This window comes from Typopeltis vanoorti, chromosome 4 (genome assembly GCF_054136105.1).
Source record: "Typopeltis vanoorti isolate ZY-2024b chromosome 4, IOZ_Tvanoo_1.0, whole genome shotgun sequence".
Lineage (NCBI taxonomy): Eukaryota > Metazoa > Arthropoda > Arachnida > Uropygi > Thelyphonidae > Typopeltis > Typopeltis vanoorti.
Window position 1 is genome coordinate 77,090,144 of NC_143552.1, and position 22,623 is coordinate 77,112,766.

General features: G+C 35.8%; 1 protein-coding gene across 1 annotated transcript in view; it reads left to right on the forward strand.

Moving 5' to 3' along the window:
* LOC150107423 (arfaptin-1-like) overlaps positions 1–22,623 on the forward strand; it is an 80,522-nt gene that overhangs the window by 49,608 nt on the left and 8,291 nt on the right. Inside the window, exon 5 of the mRNA XM_090391877.1 lies at positions 5,161–5,326. Coding sequence (XP_090248003.1) covers positions 5,161–5,326 — 166 coding nt within the window. The remainder of the gene's footprint in view (positions 1–5,160; positions 5,327–22,623) is intronic.

A 22,623-nucleotide genomic window follows, 5' to 3' on the forward strand; every position in this document is an offset into this window, starting at 1 on the left:
AGTACATCTTCAGTGTCAGTAATAGGAATGGAATACAAGCAAAACGTTTGGCGGATCACCTATTAAAATAAAATTGTTACCACGTGCTAGGAAATAATAGAAATAACAAATTTAATCTATTAAGATAAATGGTTTTTTACATAAGATAAAAGTCTCCCAGATTTTTGAGAGAAACATACAGTCATTTCTATTTAACTTAGGTCGGCATAAGATAGTGTCACAACTTTCTTTGAATAAGCGTTCATATTCGAATCTGCATCTATGGAGGAGAACTGCTTTACCACTGGACACTATGTGTAGAGTCAATACTGTACTGTGCCAGACCAAACTTCAGAGGTTTGTTATAATCAATATAATATTGATGTCCTTTTATTCTTTTTTCCAAAGAATGGCCAGTTTGTCCAAAATAAGAGACCACGCATTCGCAAGGTATTTGGTAAACAGCAGCCAAAGATAGAGAAGACAGTTTATTCTTTGTAGAAAGTAATAAAGAAGAAATTTTGTTGATAGGAATATATGTTGGAATCAATTACATGTTACTTTATTATTTCTTTTATTATTATTATTGGGTTGTTGCAAATGAAATGGTTGTTGAATGACTGTCAGGTTTCTAGTGGTTGCTGAAGAAAGCAAGCGCTGAGATATATACAAATTTTTATGTCATGTGACAGTGTCACACGTGGGTGATGCAATTGTAGTATTTGTTTCATTCAATGAGCATTAAACATTGAATACTACTGAGATCAAATCAATCATGGAATCCAGTCAATGAAGGTTGCTATACTTTTACAAGTTTAAATGGAAATTCTGCAGCGGCTGCAGTAAAAAACATCAATAAAGCATTCGGTGGAGGAACAACTAATGAGAGATCCACTCTCCATTGGTTTGCAAAATTTTGCTCAGGAGATTTGAGGCTACAAAATGAACCCCTTGGCCATCGTCCTTCCTCCATTGATTTGAATGAATTAAAGGATTTAATCGAATCAGATCCACGACAAACTGTACGAGAGATCGCCCAGACACTAAATGTACACTTCTCAACTGTTTCACAGCACTTGGCAATAATAGGAAAAGTAAGGAAGCTCGACAAGTGGGTGCCTCACGAACTCACTATTGTTTTCATCAGGCTTTTAGAAGTGTGCTGTTCTCTCTTAAGAAGTAAAGAAGAAAGGTTCCTGCAATGAATTGTGACTGTGGATGAGAAGTGGATATTCTACGACAATCGTACATGTTCGTCGCAGTGGTTGGGAGTTAAGACAAATTGTGCCTTAAGCAACCAGCACTTGTGAATAGACATGGAGTCCTATTGCTTCAGGATAATGTCGATCACATACAGCAGTGTCAACCATATAGCAAATCAACAATTTGGGATACAAAATTGTGCCACATCCTCCATACTCTCCTGACATTTCCCCAACAGATTACCATTTTTTCTGGCACTTGAGCTATTTTTTGTCCAAGAAATGCTTTGCCAACAACGCATCAATTTATCGGGTAGTGGAGGACTTCATCACTTCCAGAGACACTGAGTTTTACAAATGTGGTATAAATAACCTTGCCACATGTTGGCAACAATGCATTGATGCTGCTGGAGATTACTTTGATTAAACAGGTATTCTTCTTCTTTTTATTCTCTTATTTTTCAATCATCCTTAAAATCGGCCGTTTCATTTGCAACAACCCAATATTATTATCCTACATGCAAGATGATTTATTTATAGTAGCATGGATAGGAAGAAAATTAAGGAGAAATCCATGCATTCTATTTATTTGGTCATAAGAATATGGAAAAATGATAACTGACTAGTTTCACCACAAATATTTGTTGCTTCGTGTAGGTTAAGATTAAAAAAAAAAAAAAATACAATAAAAGGCTTATATTGTAATAGTTTCTACATGTTCTGTATTTCATTAATGCTTTAGTTCATGTTAGCCTTTTATTGTATTTTTTTTTATCATAACCTACTTGAAGCAACAAATATCTGATAAAAATGGAAACTGCATGGAGCATGGGAGCTGGCATGGGTTTGGCTTTGTTCAGTGATGCATGCAAGATAGTTGGCTAAAAAATTGGTCTGATGCACAGAAAAATCTAATGAGCAATTTCCCAATATCACATAGAATCATTCTTTGGGCCTTATTATGTACCTTGTGAATGGATGACCATAGATTCTTTTATGTTTCAATGATGAGTATAGGAAAAGTGAAAACTAGGTCAAAGCTGTCTTCTCTGTTGTTATTAACATCTCTAATATGCTCATTCTATCTAATTTCAAATAGTCTAGATGTCTGCCCGATCTCTCTAGAAAGATCACAATATTATTAACTCCAGAATGTTTGTAGAAAGGGTTGTGGTTTTTAGGCAAATGCTATAAACTTCATATAGTCAAAATGGGCTTGAAAGCCACTCTTACATCATGAGATCTGAGGAGTCTGGCAATCTAGAGAGAAAGTCTGGAAACAGAAGTTCTGTAGAGAATATTAGAATTTTGTGGTCCTAATATTTCTTCATGAGTGGGGTATTTCAGTATACTATAATAGAATGCATAATGATCTGTATGAGTGGGCTTTCAGTATACTCTTAAAAAGAAACCTCCTTTGGTTTTTTTTCAAAATTAAGACAACTAAGAAAAGGTAGTTTTCCATCATTTTCAACTTCCAAAGTGAATTTATTTTTTGGTGGAAGGAGTTGATAGATGAAAGAAAATCAGGCAGCTCAGCAACACTATATTTCCAAATAATAAAGACATCATCTGTGTATTTCCACCAAATTGAAGGCCTTTTTTTGTTTGTAGATGTGAGGAAATGTTTTTTCAAGTTTTCCATGAAGGAGGCAGAGGGGTTCTCATTGCAAGGCCAGATTTCTGCTTGTAAATTTTCCTATTCTGTTTGAAATAATTGGAGTATAGATAATGCCTGAAAAGTTGGGAGGTGTCAGGAGGGAACAGATACGAAAATGGTATAAAACATGCTATTCTTTATTCATGCCCTGCAACCAAATCCCAAAAAATGGAAACAGAAGTTCTGTACACATTCTGTACAGAACTTCTGTTTCCATCCCTTATATACTGGTAGACTTTCTCTCAAAATCACCAGTCTCCTCAAATCTCATGACATAAGAGTCATGAGATTTGACTCTTATGCCGCTTTTAAGCCCATTTTGACTATACGAAGCTTATTGAATTCACCTAACCACACATGTTCTTGTGGCCTTTTTCACATAAACATACACTTAGAAATTTGGAAATTAGATATAACAAGCATATTGGATACATCAATAATAACAGAGAAGATACCTCAGGCCTAGCTTTTCACTTCTCCCATGCTCATCATAACTTTGAATGGGAAAAGAGCTCCATGCCTTACACAGAAGAGAACTTTACTTCTTGCAACATAAAAGAATCTGCTATGGTCATCTGTTCATAAGGCACACTCAATGGGAACCAAGGAATGATCCTATGTGATATTTAGAAATCGCTCATTAGATCTTTTTGCAGGTGAGACTTATTTTTCAGCCCACTATCTTGCACACATTACTGAACAATAGCTAACCTGTGCCAGCTCTCACACCACATGTGGTTTCCATTTTCAACTTATGTTGTAACTGTTCACACATATTCTATTTTAGTAATGTTTTATTTCATGTTAGCCTTTTATTGTATTTCTTATCGTAACCCACAGGAAGCAACAATTTTTTTAATATTATTATGGCCAGAATCAACAAAGCTGGTATGGTAGGAATTCAATTGAATAAATTCATATGGAAGAAGAGAGAAATTAGTCAGAACACTAAATTAGCTGTATACAAGACAGTGTTCAAACCAGTTTTAACTTATAGATCTGAGAGCTGGGTCAGAAGTAAAACACTTGACCAAAGACTAGAGACCGTAGATATGAGAGTCCTGAGAAAGATTAGAGGCGTGAACAGATGGCATCAATGGCAATATCATATTAAAAACGAAGATATTAGGAAAAGAACTTGACATTGTCAGCATCCAGGAATGCGTTAGCAGAGTTGATCTCAGGAGGTATGGTCACTTAAATAGAATGGGCGAGGAAAGATTAGCAAAACAAGTGTTCTCCACCAGTTTGGCAGGAAAACAACCCAGAGGAAGACCAAAGTATAGGTGGATTGATACGGTACAAAAGTGCCTTAGAGTCTTGACAAGTAACAGACTGATTTAGAGGAAAATTGTAGATAGGAAGTTAGTAATGATGTAAATTTTTCATGTAATACTATCATATCCTGTACACCCTTTGAGGGTACATGTCAGGAATTTGATGATGTTGATGAAGCAAACGGGAATTGAATGCATCTGAAATTTATTTTTTATCATCCTTGTGCATTAGAGTTCTCAAAATATCAAATGCAAAGCAATGCTGTGCATGGGTTAGTGAAGAGGGGAATTTTTTAATCTTTCTCGAACAGCTGGGAGTTGTGTTCCTTGGAAAAAAATAGTATCAAAAACACTTTTAATGGACAATTTTATAGTGCATAAAACCCAAATATAGTAATCTGCTGTTTATCGAACCGCTGTTCTGATAACTGTAGTTGGATAAATTAAGTATGGTTATACAGTGCTCTATCATTTTTTTTGTTTGTTTATTTCTGTTGTAAGATTGTTCTGTAGCCCTATGATTTTTTTATCTTAAATAAAACAACCAGATAAAATATTAATTTGTTCTATAATATTTTTCCATATATTCCTATATTATTATTCATTTTTGTGTTTTCAGCATAGAATTCAGCACTTTCATCGTCAGAACTAATTGGTGTATCTTTGTACAGTTTTAACATGCCATGGTGCTGATCATTTTATTAAATAGGAAACAGCACCTCATCATGTTTCCTTTGCAAGATTATTTTAAGAGACAAGGGCAATCTACATCAGCTTAACTAGAACAAGGATGATTCCATATCTCTTGTATTCCTTGTTATAAAATTGGAATTGTATTATTAATTCATTTATTAGACATGAAGCATTTCAGTTAATTTCCATTGAACATTAGCATACCTCATTGGTTTCATGGAACATGTTGAATGACTGCTCGGTATTAAATATGATAGAAGAATTATTTCCACTCTTTTTAGTTTTCTTGATACAGATTTTAATAACTTTAAATTCCAAATAAAAAAAAAAGTTATTTTAAACTTTTTAGATTAGAATATGATGCATACAGAAATGATTTGGAGAATGTTACAAATTCAAGCAAAGATCCTATGAAGCTAGAAACTGCACAAAAACAGTTTGATTTTCACAAGAAAAAATATGATAATATGTGTTCTGATATCCGTGCAAAGGCAAAACTATTAGAAGAAAATAAGGTAAGATATTTATTTAACGGATTATTTTAAAATATCTACCTTTGGGGGAGAGGGAAAAAACCTCTTTAGATGTCCCCTATGCATGGGTGTGCTAGAAACTAGCACACCCATGAATATTAAAATTCATATGTCTTTGCTGTTGGCTTTTTAGAATCAACAATTTTTTAAACTTAATTGAAACTATCATTACTGGAGATTACCCATACATTACATAATGCCATTTTCAAGAATTTTAGATCCTGTTTCCTCTCAAGCTGTTGCAAATTATAACTCCCCTACCTCTATGAGCCAAAAGTTGCACTAAAAAAAGTTATTTTACTTTATAACCAGTGATGTAACCTGAGTTCACTGAAAATATGTTTATGCCTCTTATTATGCTGTAAATGACAATACATTTATTCAGTGCTGAAAAATAAGTTTTTCATGTGTTATATTTTGTGTGTGTGGCTGTGGCTGGCTGGCTGGCACTGAACAGAAAACCACTCAAGCATTTCTCTAAAATTATTCTATTTAAAAATTGTATAATGTCAGTGAATTATAATTCTTTATTTTAAGAGTTGTCTGTGGAATGTTTAGTCCTATTCCATTTTCCTGTGTTCCATTTTCAAAGATACTATTTTGTGTATAAATCATTCTATCCTAAAATATCTTTGAAGAAACAACCAGTGATGTGACCTGAGTCACTGAAAATTATTATGCCAGTTGTAAATGATGATACATTCATTTAGTGCTGAAAAATAAGTTTTTCATGTGTTATATTTTGTGTGTGTGTGTGTGTGTGTGTGTGTGTGTGTGTGTGTGTGTGTGTGTGTGTGTGTGTGTGTGTGTGTGTGGATGGATGGATGGATGGCACTGAACAGAAAACCACTCAAAAATGAATCCTTGCGTGAAAAGAAGGTACGGCAATGGGCTCACTCCCCCCCCCCCCAATTGTTAACTTTTATATGTGAGCATTTGAGCAACATGCCCTTAATTCCTCTACTCTGAAACCTACAGTTTGGTTTAGATACGTTGACGATGTTTTTGTTATCTGGCCACAAGGTCGCCAAACTTCAAACACATTCCTTAGCCACTTCAACAAACAACATGAGCACATACAATTTACTATTGAAATTGAAAATCAGAACTCGCTCCCTTTCCTGGATATGCTAGTCACACATCTTTCCTCAGGCTGTCTATCCTTCACTGTTCACTGCAAGCCTACACATACCAGCCAATATATATACATTCTAACTCATATCACCACCCTTCGCAAAAATTTGGAGTCATTAACTCCCTCAAAAACAGAGCTATAACAATTTGCTCTAATGAACAAGCACTTAAACAAGAATTAAAAATTATTAGCAATACATTTATAAATAATGGCTATAGCAAAAATACTATTAATAAAGTTCTTTATAAAACTTTATAAAAAAATAATATAGATTACAGTAAAACCATAGCTATTCCATACATTAAAGGGTTATCAGAAAAAATTAATAGAATCTTACACCATTACAATCTTAATTCTGCTTTTAAACCACCTTTAAAATTAAAAAACATATTCAACTCCTTTAAGGATCCTTCCCCCCATTGGCACATCATTGAGTTTATTGCACCTGTAACTTACCTTATATTGGAGAAACTGGACGTACAATCTCTATCTGTAAAAAAAAAAAAAATAAAAAATAAAAAAAAAAAAGAGCACAAATGACACATTATATTTAACAATTTTGATGAAGCAGGCCTCTCAGATCATGCTCTTAACATCCTACACCAAATTGATTGGAAAAGTACTTGCACATCACATCATACAAAAACCTGGTATGAATGGAAATTTAAAGAAGCCTGTGAAATTTTGATTAACCACCTCAATCTTAACAATAATGGTGGCATAAAAATCCCAAGAATTTGGATGGTACACATTCAGCCCACTTAGTTTCCAGCAAACCCTGACTTTAAGCAATTTTTCAGCTTTTATTGGCCACTACTCATACCAGTTTACTGTAATCTATATGTATACTTATACAAGTAATAGTTTTATTTTTATTTATTAATTTTTTCCTTTCTATAAACATGTTGTTCTCCAGCTTAATTAAATTTTGTAACCTAATTGATAATAATAATAGGACTCTAGATTTGATGTAGTAAGTTTTTTTTTTTTCACCAGAGGTCAGGCCAATAGTTGTACCGGTTGGTCAATAACTTTAGCATGCCATGTAGATTGTAATGCAGCTTGTTTCTTTGTATATATGTGTATATACTCCAGATGATGACCCTAATGTGAAGTTCGAAACATCGAGTGCTCATTGTGGTTTATATTAAACTGAAGTTTTACTCTAACAGGTAGTTGTCTCCATAATTTGCATAATGTATTCTGATCACTGTGTGAGCATGAAGGAAAGGATGAATCTTTCATCCTCAGTTGTTTCAGTGGCCCTAACAAAGTTCCAGCAAAGTAATGATACCATTGATACACTTTTTGATAACAGAAGTAAGAAACATGACATGCAATACCAGTATAAATTTATCAGTTTTTCTAATCATCTGTGCAACAGGTGAAAAGCCATTAGGAAAGTGTCACCCTTCTTCATTCAAAAGAGTTAGAGTGATTGGCAGGTTCTCCTGATGGTTAAGAAAACAATTAAAAAACTATGTTCCAGCAGAGGGGTGCTTTAGGGTCAAAGCTGTATAACTGAGAGGAGATCTCCACGTAGCCTTTAAAGGAATGCAGAGAACCGACCAGGGCTTCTGACCTAATGTCCAATCCTCACCTTCTCGTGGTGCACCCTGTTGGGTATCTACTTGGATACTGAACAAATGAGGATGGGCTGGCAATTTGGGATTTAGCCAACCAAATTGTATTCTTATTGGTTAAACCAAAATAAAAAATGATGGTACAACATGACAAAATTTCATGCCAACTGGGGCGTCGCCCGGTTAAACAAGGCCCCCGTTGTTTTCGCCAGGGAACCAGGGCGAACAGCGAAAAGTCAGCTACTGGAACAAATCTGAAAACACACCCCAACTCAACATCACAGAGTTAAAGATCAGTACTATCAACATAAGAAGCCTGAATGGCAAAGAAATGGAGCTAGCTGAGGAATTAGATAAGTACCAGATCGACATGACATAATAGAGGTGACTGAAACAAAAAAGACAAAAACTGGTGAGATCTTTCTGAGCAATAAATACAAAATGTTATATTCAGGCAATGACAATCAAGGAAAAGAAGGAGTAGCCATAGTATTCAACACAAAATGCGAGGCTAATCTTCTTGAATGGCAGGCAGTCTCAAGTAGAGTAATGTGGGCAAATATGAGAATGGGGAATTGGACAATGAGACTTATTTGTGGCTATGGTCCCACAGAAGGTTCTACTAAGGTAGAAGTGGAGGAATTTTTTGAGGCTTCAGAAAAAGCAACTGACACAATGAAAAAGGAAAAGTTGGTCCTTGTTGGGGATCTAAATAGCAGAGTAGGAAATGATTGTGAGACATACAAAAATATTTTAGGAAAATTTGTGGAAAAGAGCAAAGCTAATAATAATGGCAAATATTTTGGATTTCTGCTCAGGACATGGACTGGTTATTACTAACACCATGTTCAACATAAAAATGTGCACAAATTCACATGGAGAAAAGAGGCAAGGAATAAGAAAAGTCTCATTGACTATGTTATTGTTGATAGTGATGTTTTCTCCCTGGTGCAGGACAGCAGAGTGTACAAAGGATTTGAAATTGGAAGTGATCACTATTTAGTCTTGAGCAGAATAAAATTGAATTTCATATTGAAAAGAATAATATGTAAGAAAGTTTTCAAGCAAATAAAAGTTGAGCATGTGAACTGTAGACTAAAATACACAAAGATTATTGAAGAAAAAATGAAAGAGTTTGAGAACAGTAATCAAACCTTGGAGATTCAGTGGCAAGCCTTGAAAAAAGCCCTGATTGAGTCAGCTAGAGAGGCATGTGGTGAGGTTGTCTGCAAGGATAGAAAAATCAGAACTCCATGGTGGACACAATAAGTTAAAGATGCAGTGAAGATAAAGAAGAAAGCATATCAAAAGTTCCTGGCAAATAAGTCAGCTTGTGCTCTTAGAGAATACAGAGACAAATGCAAGAATACTAAACACTGTGTAAAACTAGCTAAACAAAAGTCATGGGAGGACTTTGGCAAGAACATAGAAAATAAATATCAAGAAGGTGGCAAAATATTGTGGAGGTTGTTGAAGAAGCTTAGGAATGGAGGAAAGAGTGCTGTAAAAGGAGTTAGAGATGATAAAGGTGAAATGAAAACGGGAGAAAAAGATTTCCATGAAGTATGGAGTAATTACTTTGAAAATTTGCTAAATGAAACAAGCAGTGATAAAAAAAAAAAAAAAAACACTGACCAGGCATGCAGTCAGGAATACATATCCATACTTGAAGTAGAAAAGCCATCAAAGGCTTGAAATGTGGAAAGGCAGCAGGAGTAGATGATATTTGACCAGAAATGTTGAAGCATGGTGGTATAAGAGTCTTACAGTGGCTGCATTGCATAATTCAGAAAGCCTGGACAGAGGGACGAATTCCCGATGATTGGAGTAGAGCTCTTATAGTACCCATATATAAAAAGGGAAATAAAACTGAATGTGAGAATTACAGAGGTATTTCCCTACTGAGTGTTTCTGGCAAGATCTATGCAAGTATACTTGAGAAACGGTTAAGAAGAATTATGGAAATAAAGCTTGGTGAAGAACAAGCTGGATTCAGGCCAAATAGAGGCTGTCAGGATCAGATCTTCACTTTACGACAAATAGTCGAGAAAGCATGGGAATATAACAAAGATCTGTATTTAAGTTTTGTCGATTTGGAAAAGGCATGTGACAAGGTGCCAAGAGAGAAGCTATTCAATACGCTACAGTTATATGGTGTCAATGGGGCATTATATCAAGCAATAGTTAGTCTTGCAATTTTCTTGCAAAATTAAAATTTTTCTTGAAAATGTGAGTGTTCGGGTTAATTTGTTCGCTACTGTAGTCTTCTCAACTTGGATCTCGTCTGCTGCTAGACAAAGAAATCCCCCCCCCCCAAGTTTTCTCTATTTATTCTATTTTGCATTCCTCAGTCTTAACAATTTTATATTATATCTTGCAATATGTCTAGCCCATCTCCATATTAAATGCATAATTTACTGATAATCTCCTGTTTTTCTGTTTATTAGTAAGTTTGATAAATTATTTTCCTGTATGTGTATTCAAATTCTACACCAATAGCACAAAAAGCATATTAATTAGGTTATTGGAAACAAAAATTGGTATGACAACAATCTTGACTTCCTTAAAAGATGACAGGAAACCAATACCATTCCTAATTGTCTCTAAAATTCAAAACAGGAATTTTATTCTGCTTTAGCAAAATATATCTACATGTCAGTCACCTGAGCATTAATCCGTGAACAAAACACCCACATTGAGCTTGCAAAAATCAATGCTGCTATCACTTCATTACAAGGCGAACTAACTGAAATACTAAATCCTCTTCTGTGGTGATGTGTATACACCATCTCCAACACTGCAGACACTAAAGAATTCAAAGTCCAAACTGTTACTTGAAAATATTTTAAGCCCTCCAACAGTAAAACACATCCAGGACTGTAACTATAACAGAATCACTTCAATTATATATTTGGTTTAATCCTTTAATCCAAGTGCAAACAAACAAACAAAGTTTGTGCTTGAAGTATTTTCAAGACCGGGGCAGTTCGTGTCAAAGGTGGTATAACTTCTTATCACTTGCCTTAGTATCCCATAATGCAAAGCACATCTCCTTGCAGACGTATAATGCTATGCATTAAGGGAAGGATCACGACCCAGACCAATTTCGACTTTATTGAGGTCTCATCAGTGGGAGCCAGACACAGAGGTGGTGATACTAAGGTTGAAGTAATGGAGAAATCATATTTCAATATACCAGTTGCCAAAAAGTGCCACACCTTATTATTAAAATTCTCTGGATTAGAGATAAGTTGATGGAAGTTTTTTTCACTTGGCTGTGCTACCAATTATATATTTGGTTTAATCCATTATCCAAGTCTCCCACTGATGAGACCTCAAAGATTGAAACCGGTCTCGGTAGTTACCCTTCCCTTAACGCATAGCATTATACATGTCCTCAAGGAGATGTGCTTTGCATTATGGGATATTAAGGCAAGTGATGAGAAGTTATACCACCTTTGCCACGAGTTGCCCCAGTCCTGAAAATACTTCAGGCACAAACTTTGTTTGCTCACACTTGGATAAAGAATTAAACCAAATATATAATTAGTAGCATAGCCAAGTGACAAAAAAAAACTTCCATCAACAGAATCACTTACATGAATTTATTGCTGCTGCTGCTGCTTATAGAAGACACTATTAATGCCCATAGTCAGTCATAATTTTGTCATAACTGTTAGACCAGTACCTGTTCTAGACATCATGACCAGTGTTGAATGTGTTATCTACAACCCACATACCACAAATATAACAATATTTATCTGGACCTGACTAGAATTCATTCTAAAATCCAAACCTCCAAATCATAACTAAAGGAGATAAGGTAATTCTACTGTCATTATGAATCACAGTAAAAAAAATAAAATAAAATACCAACCTTAAGTTCTCCTTTGCATGACAGATAACAAATCAGGAGCCAAATATATCTCAAAAGAAAGTGTATGATTTTAAAAAAAAAAAAAATTATTTATAGACTTTTTCTTTTGAGAATTTTAGACCGTAAAGAAATTGTCAACAAAAGACCTTACCATGTCAAATATCCTTGGATATATAAGTTGTCAAAAATCCAGTATCCTCCTTCACTAGTTGATAACAGACAATCCCACTTCAAAACTTTCCAAACAACTAGCAAGAATCCCTTTATCCCCATCACAAGCCAACTCTCTCTCATTTATCAAAAGTTCTGTTCACTTTAAAATCTTAATAAAAAATATTAACCTGAACAATTCAGACATATTCAGCTCTGATATTACTTCACTGTTTGCCAGTACACTATTGACAGAGATGCTTGACCTTCGTAAGCCTCATTCCTTCACATATTTGAATTATAGAAAGTTGCTATTTATTCAGGTTATTTTTCATGGAAAATAACCTGAATAAAAATAGCAGCCAATTTCAAGAAAATGAACAGCTGCACATAAACTAACAGTTTCACTATGCTATGTAAATAGTGTTTGCTCTTTGTCCTCATAGTCTAGACTAGCGTTTCCCAAACTATGTTCCGCAGAAAGTGAATAAGTGTTCCGTGAAAAATTATCAAAATTAATATGTGCCTGGAATGGTTTTTAAATGCTTCGACAAGTTTAAACATGTTTGAAAATCAGGTGCTCCTCACTTTGCTTGTGGATTGTGCTATTAAGGCCACCACGCACTGGCCTTGACTCAGCTGCCTGTGGTTGTTGACACCTCCGAGCACGAGTGAAGTATGGAGGTATCTATTTTAGGAAATGTGTTGTCACAAGCAAGGTCAGTGCGATGCACTGCAGCCTAGCATGCCTATAGTGTGAGCTGTCACATTTTTGCGCTGCAATACAGCCTGCTTTGCCGATAGTGTACGCTTAGCTTTACATTGAATAAAAGACCGATGATACTCGACTCTAACAAAGGTGTTCCATTAGAATTTCAGGATTTGTGAAGTCCTCCGTCATAGGAAAAGTTTGAGAAATGCTGGTCTAGACATATTAAATACACTTTTTAGTGCACTTAAATAGCTAACATTCTAAAATATACTTTGCTGTATAAAAAGAAACAAACAGCATTAAAATGTTAGCTATTTAAGTGCACTAAAAAGTGTATTTAATATGTCTAGACCAGCATTTCTTAAACTTTTCCTACGACGGAGCACTTCACAAATCCTGAAATTTTAATGGAACACCTTGGTTAGAGTCAAGTATCATCGGTCTTTTATTCAATGAAAAAATTCAACACAGCCACCCACCCACCCACACACACACTAGATGTTGTTATATGAATAATCACATCACCTGTCCCAAAAGTATGGTATCCTAGTAATACTTACACACTTGGTCAGGCTTATTTGCTCAAATGACACAGCTCCTTTACTACTGAACTTAGATTTGTTGACAAAGACCCTTGATGTTCCTCTGTATGAGACCAGCTAACTCACCTTCACAACACTTTTAGCCAGTAACTACAACCCCCCCCCCCCTCTAAAATAGATAAAATACTGCATGCTCCCCAATCTCCTGTGGCTGACAAACACAGGATGACAAAACTTCCCATCTCTTATATTCAGAGTATATTGGGAAAATAGCTAAGGTTTTCTGCAAATATAATCTCCATGGCACTTTCAAACCTAGCTTACCTAGCTTTCAAACCAACTAGCTTATTCAGGATCAGTTTCATTCTCTTTCACATCTTGGAGTGTATGAAGTTCCTTGTGCTTGCAACTTCTAATTTGGACAGACTAGTTGATCTATTAATATATACCTTGAATACAAAAACTAGATCTTGTTCATCTGCATAGCATGTCAGAATTGGCAAGCCATTCTCTGGATAGTCCTTCATGCAGGATTAAATGACTTGCTAGTCCTGACATGTACAGACGAACAAGATCTATTTTTTTTTATGGTGCTGCATGGGAGTTCCTATAGGTCTGAGAGATTAATTTTAGAATCAGCATCAGCTGTGAAGTATTCCTCTCAACCATAACAAGCATGGCTGCATTAATTTGCCAAAGATTTGGGAGACTATCATTCTAAGATCATATTTGACTTCTGAATTAACTTCATTTTTATCTGTCCTCAAGTGGTGGGCACATTGGTAGGACATTAGTTAGTTTCATTTACAAATTTTAATTGTTTTTGCAACCCAGTTAAGTCCCATGTGTTTTCTACATTTATGATTTGTGCTCTGCAAATTTTATTTTGTATGATGATACAACGACTGTGAGCTCCTTTTATGGGGAGGTATGGCACCATCTCAATCCCCGCAAATTTTCTCTGGGTTTGGGACTGGCATAGCTGACGAATCAGACCTATGGCTGGGTCTTAAGGATTCCTGACTGTAATCTGTGTGTGTTGATGGGCTGGTTGGTCTGTTCTGGGGGGGGGAGAAAAACTAGAGTTTCAGGGTGAAAAATAAAACTCTACCTCTATGTGAGACTGGCTAAACTCACCTTTCATCGAAAGAGACCAGGTAAAGGTTCCTCATATCATGGACCCAGGTCTTTCCAACCAAGCGGCTTTGTCTATACCAACTGGGCTACAGAGGTTCCTCTGAAAATGATGGTTGGAAATTCAGAAAAATATCATTATTATTTTAGTGACTTCCATGAATCACGGGACTCGTCATGGGAGGTCAACAGTCTCTCATACCACTTCTTAAACTCATCCACTCTCTGCACATTTACTACCCTCTCAGGCAATATATTCCATGCATTACTAACACTCTCCATGCAAAAAACTTATTTCTTACCCCTTTTACTCCCCACTCCCTTTTGCATCTTCCAGGGATGACCCATTCTCCTTGTTCCACCATATGAAAAATCTCCTCAGTTCTAACGTGATATTAACCCTTCAACAGTTTAAAAGTCTCGATCACGTCTCCTTTCTCTTCTATCAACCTAACTTTGCAGTCATGCCAACTGCAAAGTTTGGTCATCTGCCAATGCCTTCAGTCTGTCCTCATAATCAATACAGTCCTGATGTCATTTTTGTTATTCATCTCTGTAGTTATCCAAGGTTTCATCATCCCCTTCAGATCCTAGCGACAAGATCTGAGCACAGAAATCCTGATGTAGTCTGATCAAAGCTTTCTACAATAGGATAAGCACACCTTTATTTCTTGTTGTCACTGTCCTTGTAACTTTGAATCTCTATCCACAATCACCCTGGGATCCTTTGCTTCCTCCACTTCTTTCAGTATAACCCAACCAAGTGAGTATAGAGCATTCCATCTGTGGATCCCAAATTTTAAAACCTTACATTTAGATGCATTAAACTGTTATCCCCCATTCGTTTCTCCACCTTTCCAGCCTATTCAAATCCTCTTGAAGAGCCAAAACATCAGCACTATTACTAATAACCTTCTCAAGCTTCACATCATCATCTGCAAATAGCTGAACATCTCCCTGTAGTCCTGTGACATTATCATTGACATAAAGATTGAACAGCAGTGGTTCCAGTATTGAACCCTGAGGAACACCACTCATAACCTTCTTACTTTTTGATACTGCTTCCCCATATACAACTCTCTAATATTTTTCATAGAACCAATACAAACCCATGTGTAGCAACTTAAATATCAACTTTTATGTGGCACCCTAGTAATCTTAAAAGAATAATCTGTACTTTACTCTTATCTACTGTTCTTGTTACTCTGCTATAAAATGCAATCAAATTACTAAAACAAGAGTGCCCATCAATAACTCTATGTTGGCCTGCATAAATAGTATTGCTTTAATCTGCCTAATGCTGTATACAAGTTCTTACAATTTCTCCAAAATCTTAGGGCAACAGAAGAAATACAAACAGGCCTATTTCTTCCATCTATCACCCTTGGTGGTGATAGAATGCCATTGCACATTATCATAAAACATGTGGTGAAATTCCATCTAGCCCCCCCCCTGCCTTATTATCATTTAGTGTACTCAGTATTCGGAATACATCCTCTTCTTTCACTTCTAACACTTCATCACTCATTATCCTTCTAGGAATAAAGCCAGCTATACCAGGATGGAAATACACCAATAAACAGCTCACTTATAACATCTGCTTTGATCACCCAATTACCATCTCCATCCTCTACTATCATTTTTCCTCCAACTCGCCACATAGCAAAAAAAAAATCTCCTTGGGATTCTTCTTTGATTGCAGCACCAGTCTCCTCTCACATTCAAATTTTTCTCCTTACAATACTAGTCACTTTCCTAGCCTGAGCCCTTCTCCACACCTCTCTCTCTTTATGTCTTCCATAATCTTTTTTTTCTTCTGCAATTCTGTTTTAATTTCTCTTGTCATCCATTTGACTCCAAATTGCTTTATATTCTTCTCTCGAAGTATACAATCTGCCATTGCTGTCAACAACTTTTAATTATCATCCGTGCACTAATGACCCTTCTTCCTTTAAATTATTCTTTCATCCATCTACTACTGCAATCTGGTTTCTAAGTCTATGATAGTTGCCTGCCTTATAATTCCATAAATTATTATTTCTGTTTTGATTTGATTTGTGATTTGAGACAGTTGGCCCTCAAGAAATTAAAAAATTCAGTTCCTTATTACTGCATGCTGTTTCCTGTGCCTAGTTTCTATCGCTATACTAATTTGCTTAGACTATATTTTTCTGGTCTGCAGCTACATCCCACTAAATATCTTGTCTTATAAGCCTCTATTTCACACCATATACTCTCAAAGCCATTAGTGTTATTTCTACTGATTCTCCACCCCGAGAGTGTGGAATTTATCTCTTATGAGTAACACTCCACTGCCACATTTACCCTCCCTATCCTGCTCCTCATTTAACCTAGTTTCACTTATACCAGTAACCTTTATTTCTAATGGTCTTAGCATTTGCATATAGAAAAACCAGTGCATTCCCAGCTTTAGCTATTATTACTCCCATCATACTTCACCTGACTCTGTAATATAGTATACACCCTGTTACATTCCATTTGTGCAGTTCTAGTTTCCCTGCCCCAATACATTCACTTACCTAGAAAACAACAGTCTCTCCAAATGCTTGCATCCTTCTGCATTCAGATGTAATCCGTCTCTTGCATATAACTATCTTCTATCCTCAAACATACTCCACGCATCCACATATTCCCCCATAATGATCTCTTTTCCTACACATTCTCGCTATACATAATGACCTCTTTTCCTACACATTCTCGCTGCACTAATCTCACACTACGTGATTTATGCTACCTCTCAAGTCATTCATTCCAACCATTACTATCATCTCCTCCATATTTTCATCCCTCTTCATTACCAGTTCCATCACTCTCTATCATTCCACCAGGCAAATACTCCTCTGGCACTCTACTCTGCACACCCCAAATCCTCAAATCTCCATACATGATGCTCCAAACGATTCATCCTTTTCTGACTGGCATTCCTGACTTATAGATTCCAATCTCTCTCTCTCTCTCTCTCTCTCTGATTACTGAATAAAAATTCTCAGATGCGTAAATAGTGGTGTCAATCTGAACATTAGAAAAGTGGAAATGTGATCAGATGAGTTGATCTTTACACTGTTTCCAAAATTGGGATGAATTTATGTTTGGAAAACACCCAAGGAATAATAAAATCTAGATGAGAAAGCAACAGTAAAGCACAGTCTTGGATTACAATATTGTGGTATTCAGTTGATCCCATTATTACACTTCATGGCAGAATTACTGTAAGTGATTATTGGACATTTTGGGTAATCAGGTGTATGTCATGATCCAATCATTATTTCCAAACAACAGTGCACTATTCTGAGACCACACTCCCCCAATTGCACAGCTTAGGTTTGTGCAGTCATGGTCTGAAAAGCACGAAGGTGAACTTCATCTTCTCTGGCCAGCACAATCATCAGCTTTGAACATTATTAAACAACTCTGGTCAGTTTTGGATACTAGGATAAGAAACAAATTCCCACCTCCAATTCTTTAAGCAACTTGAAGATCTTCTTCAAGAAGAATGGTACAAAATTCCACCAGCAACCAATAAAAACTTGAGTCCATTTTAAGAAGAATTTGGGATGTACTAAAGGCAAAAGATGGTCCAATACCATATTAATGAAGAATTATGTATAACAAGTGTTTCCATTATTTTGTCCAGCCCCTGTATATGTACATGTTGTTTCTTTATCAGACTTATTATGCTGGCCCTGCCATGAGTTGAGTTCATATATCACGCATCACTTAGGTACCATTTACCTGTTTTACCTCTCCTCGAAAATATTCACTGAAATGTTCCATTCACTCACACCATGAGAAGAACCTGAACTTCATATGCTTCTTGACCACACTCTTATTTAACTGTGAGGGATAATGCCAAATTCCCCCCCCCCCTCCATGAGCTGTAAAATTCCCAATGTATCGTCTCTTACTTCTGTTTCTCAAGCTTTACAGGCCATGTTCTGTCTGTCATCATATACAAATTACACAAGCTTGATAGTTTCTTCATTACACAGTTCTTTCAGCTGTTTCTTCATCTCCATGGATCTTAGATAACTATATCTGAGTAGTGTGGTATTATCAAACCCTTGTTAAGTGGAAGAATAGTTTGTTTTAACTGGCTAGTCTTCTCTTCAACATTTCAGTTATGCATTCTGATGACTTAGCCACAATAACAGTGTAGCTTCTAAATTTCACCTCAATGTCCACCATCATTCCTCTGGTTTCATTAGCCACTTCTAGCATATTCCCATTAATATAATACAGAGTTTGCGATGTCTTCGGTTCAAAATGCTTAACCTTATATTTGGCAGTATTAAACTGGTGCATTAACATTGCTCACACAATGCATTTGCTCATGTCATCATGTAAGGATGTGATATATATACCTTATCACCAGACTCAACTTTGCATCATGAGCATATAATTGGATGTTCTCTCCAGACCAACACCAGTGTCATTTACAAGAAATTGAATTGTAGTGGTTCAAGCACAGAATCTTCCATTACTCCACTGATCACCCTCGCTTTCTTAAAGTCAATTCGTCTATACATCACTCTTTGTAGAGTTAGCCACTTTGTCTTTTGACATGAGTTTGTATGATTGTTTCCCTTGTGGAATCTTGTCACTTGTCTTATCAAAATCCAGAAGTATTTATGGTATATCTATTTCCCTTGTCTGATTTTGCTGCCACTGTATCATAAAATGTGAACAAAGTACTAAAGCAAGACCAACCTTTATATTCTAAATTTGGATTTATTTGTATAATTGCAAATTCCAAACCATAAGATGATATTGATGAAGTGACTGACTAGCTTCACTACTGTATATTCTGGTCACTTCCTCAGGATCTAATTATGTATATACAAAATACATACATATAGTATAGTGTTATCTGAAAGATACATGTAAACAGAGCATGTGTCATCTGTTCTCACATATTTTCAGATGATCATTGACATAATTTGAATACTAAGTACAGTAAGGTGTGTGGGTGGGGGGGAGATTTGCCATTAATTGACTGTTTAATGAAAGTTTTGTAACAGGAGTGGAAGTCTTATAACAAAAGTTTCTGGAGAGTGGAAGGAGGGTAAGATGTGCCATTGCATAAAGGTCATAGTAGAATGGAGGTGCTGTTTGTATTTCTTCTGTAGCTATTAATATTTTGGATAAATTGGTAAGAACTCATATGCAGATTAGGGCAATATTATTTATGCAGGCCAGCATGGATTTGTTAAGAGGTGCTCTTGTTTTAGTCTGGTTATTTTACAATACAGTAACAACAGCAGCTGATGAGGATAAAGCATACATTGTCATTATTTTTGTTTTTTCAAATACATTTGACAGGGTGCCACATGACAAATTGGTTTTTAAGTTGCAATATATGAGTTTGGATATCAGGTTAGTGCAGTAGATTGGTAACTGGCTTTCTGATAGATATCAGAAAATTGTATATGTGTGTGTGTGGGGGGGGGGATCTTGGAATAAAAAACATTACAAGTGGAATCCCACAGGTTTCAGTACTTGGACTTGCTGTTCAATCTTTGTCAGTAATATTGTCGGGGGACTGCAGAGAGATGTGAACATTATAGTGATGATGTTTTGGCTCTTCAGGAGGATTCAAATAAGATGGAAAAGTGTGCAAATGAATGGGCATGTCAGCTTAATGCAGTTAAACACAAGGCTTTGAAATTTGGGATCCACAGATTGAATGCTTCACTCACTTCGTGGAATTATACTGGAAGATGTAGAGGAAGCAAGGGATCTTGAGATGATTGTAGAAAAATTTAAAGGACATATTGCAAAGGTTGTGAAGACATTGCAGTGAATTGCTGCAATATTGAGGAGAATATTGACCAAAAGTGATAAAAGGGTGATCCCATTGTATAAAGCTTTAATCAGGCCACATCTGGATTTCTGGGCTCAGATCTAGTCATAGCATTTGAAGGGGATGAAGTAGCCTTGGAGTGAGTACAGAGACTGATAAAAAAAATAATATCTGGACTGTACAATGTTGGTTATGAGGATAGAGTGTGAGCATGCAGACTAGAGTTTTATGGATAAAAGACAAGGGCAGAGGGTTATGGTTGAGATTTTTGTTGGATTAAAACTGGAGAGATTTGTCCGCAAGGACAAAGGGCATCTCTGTAACTTACAAAAGGAGATCATGAGTAAAATGGTAATAAGTAAGTTTTTTCTTTTTTTGCATTGAGAGTGGTAGGAGCATGTAATGCATTACCTGAGAAGTTGGATAAAGTGCAACTGGTGGTTAAGTTTAAGGAGTGCTACAATAGACTATGTATTTGACCAGCCATGATTTCTCACAATGAGTTGATTTCATGGAGGTCAAGAAAATAATCCTTGCTTGCTGTTAAGGAAATCATAGATATGAATAACTTCCATAGATTTTTTGATGCATCTTGATAAAAAAAAAATTTTCTAAGTTGGAGACATTTGTGTTTGCATGTGTCTTATTCTTGTGGTTGATGAAAGGGATGGGTGTTTAGGCCAATGGTTTTTTTTTTTCTTTTTTTCTTTTTTTTTTTTTCCTGAACTCAATTTCTGTCATGCAGTCCATGGGAATTGGAATATTTTATAAGCCCTTAGGTACTTTTGTGAAGTCTTAAAAAGCTATAGATATTCTGAATATATTTGTAATTCACTCCAATGTTTGTTCTTTTAATAATATGGCAATTTGGAGTCTGCATTATATATCCTTATTTAGACAAGGTTGTTTTTAGTGAATAGTTTGTAGGCTGAATTGTTAGTTAAAAGTTAGGGGAATTAATGAAATAAGTGAGGTGCTTCCTTCCTTTTGTTCTCATATTTTATTATGGTAAATGCTCTGTTCTTGAGGTATTACTGCGCTAGCTCTATCAACCTATTTTTGTTGATACTTCTTACACCGATGGTATTTTCAGTTCTCTGTGCATTGGTACCCTGATGAAAACAAGGCTCTTTTCATCAGGAACTGGAATTATTTCATTTCTTTCATATTGTATTATCATATTAGTGTGTGGTTTAAGTCAAATACGGAGTGTAGTTTGGTCTGCTAAGCTCCGCATTGCTAACCCATCCAAATGCATACATAATAAAGTATTACATATGAAGATTAGCATTGGATGTTGGGTCAGAAGCCCTGTCCAATTCTTATGCCATACAGGCTATCTGGTAGTCTCTTCACAGTTATCTGGCTTTAATCCTTAAACAGTCCCTTTAAATTTTAAAGTATTTTAAATAGAAAATTTTATAAGAAAGTGACATTAGAATTGGATAAAGGTAATGGCTACACCATGATACTGCTCAACACTTTGCCATGGCATTTAACAGAATACCACATGAAAAACTATTACAAAAACTGAAGAGGATAGGAAGATATGAGGCCAGTAGTATGGATAGGGGAATGGCTGACTGATATACTACTCTCTGGTGTGTCAGTCAACCATCCCCCCTAGAGTGGAGTAGAGTCTAGGAGAATGATGGTGATTAGTGAAGTGTCTGAGGATTTGGTACCAGGGTCACTACTCTTTAATTTGTATATCCATGACACAGGGAAAGATTTAAGAGAGGATATTCAGTTGTTTGCTGATGATGCAAAACTGGGAAGAGCAATAGTCGATAAAGATGATAGGCAGAAAAAAGGGGACATGATAAGTTTCTGTTTTTAAGATTTGTGGTCTCCTGCGATGAGTCTCTGGACTCCATGGAGATGGTGATAATAATAATAAATAAAAATTATTTATTCAAATTAGTTGGAAGGTGGTTAGTTCTAGATCCTTGTCAAGAGATGTTTGGGAAAGAATTGTTTGATAAATTAGTCATTATAAATGATAAAATGACCAGTGGATCATGCTAAACTACATTTGCTGTGCTGAAAAGTGTTTTAAGTATTTTAAGTAAATAACTTTAAAACAATTTTGAAAAAGTATTGTTAACTGGAATGATAATCCAGAATTCAAAAACTAATGTTTTAAATTTTTACTCATGAAGGGTAACAATTATCCTTAATGGAAAATAATAATAGTATAAATAAAAAATAAATTTTGCCAAAGAATTTGTTTCCTTTGTCTTTAGAGAATTTGTCATTTAAATAAGGAGAGGATTTCCATGAAATCAGATTCCAAATTCCCTTTAACATTCCAATCTTGCTTTC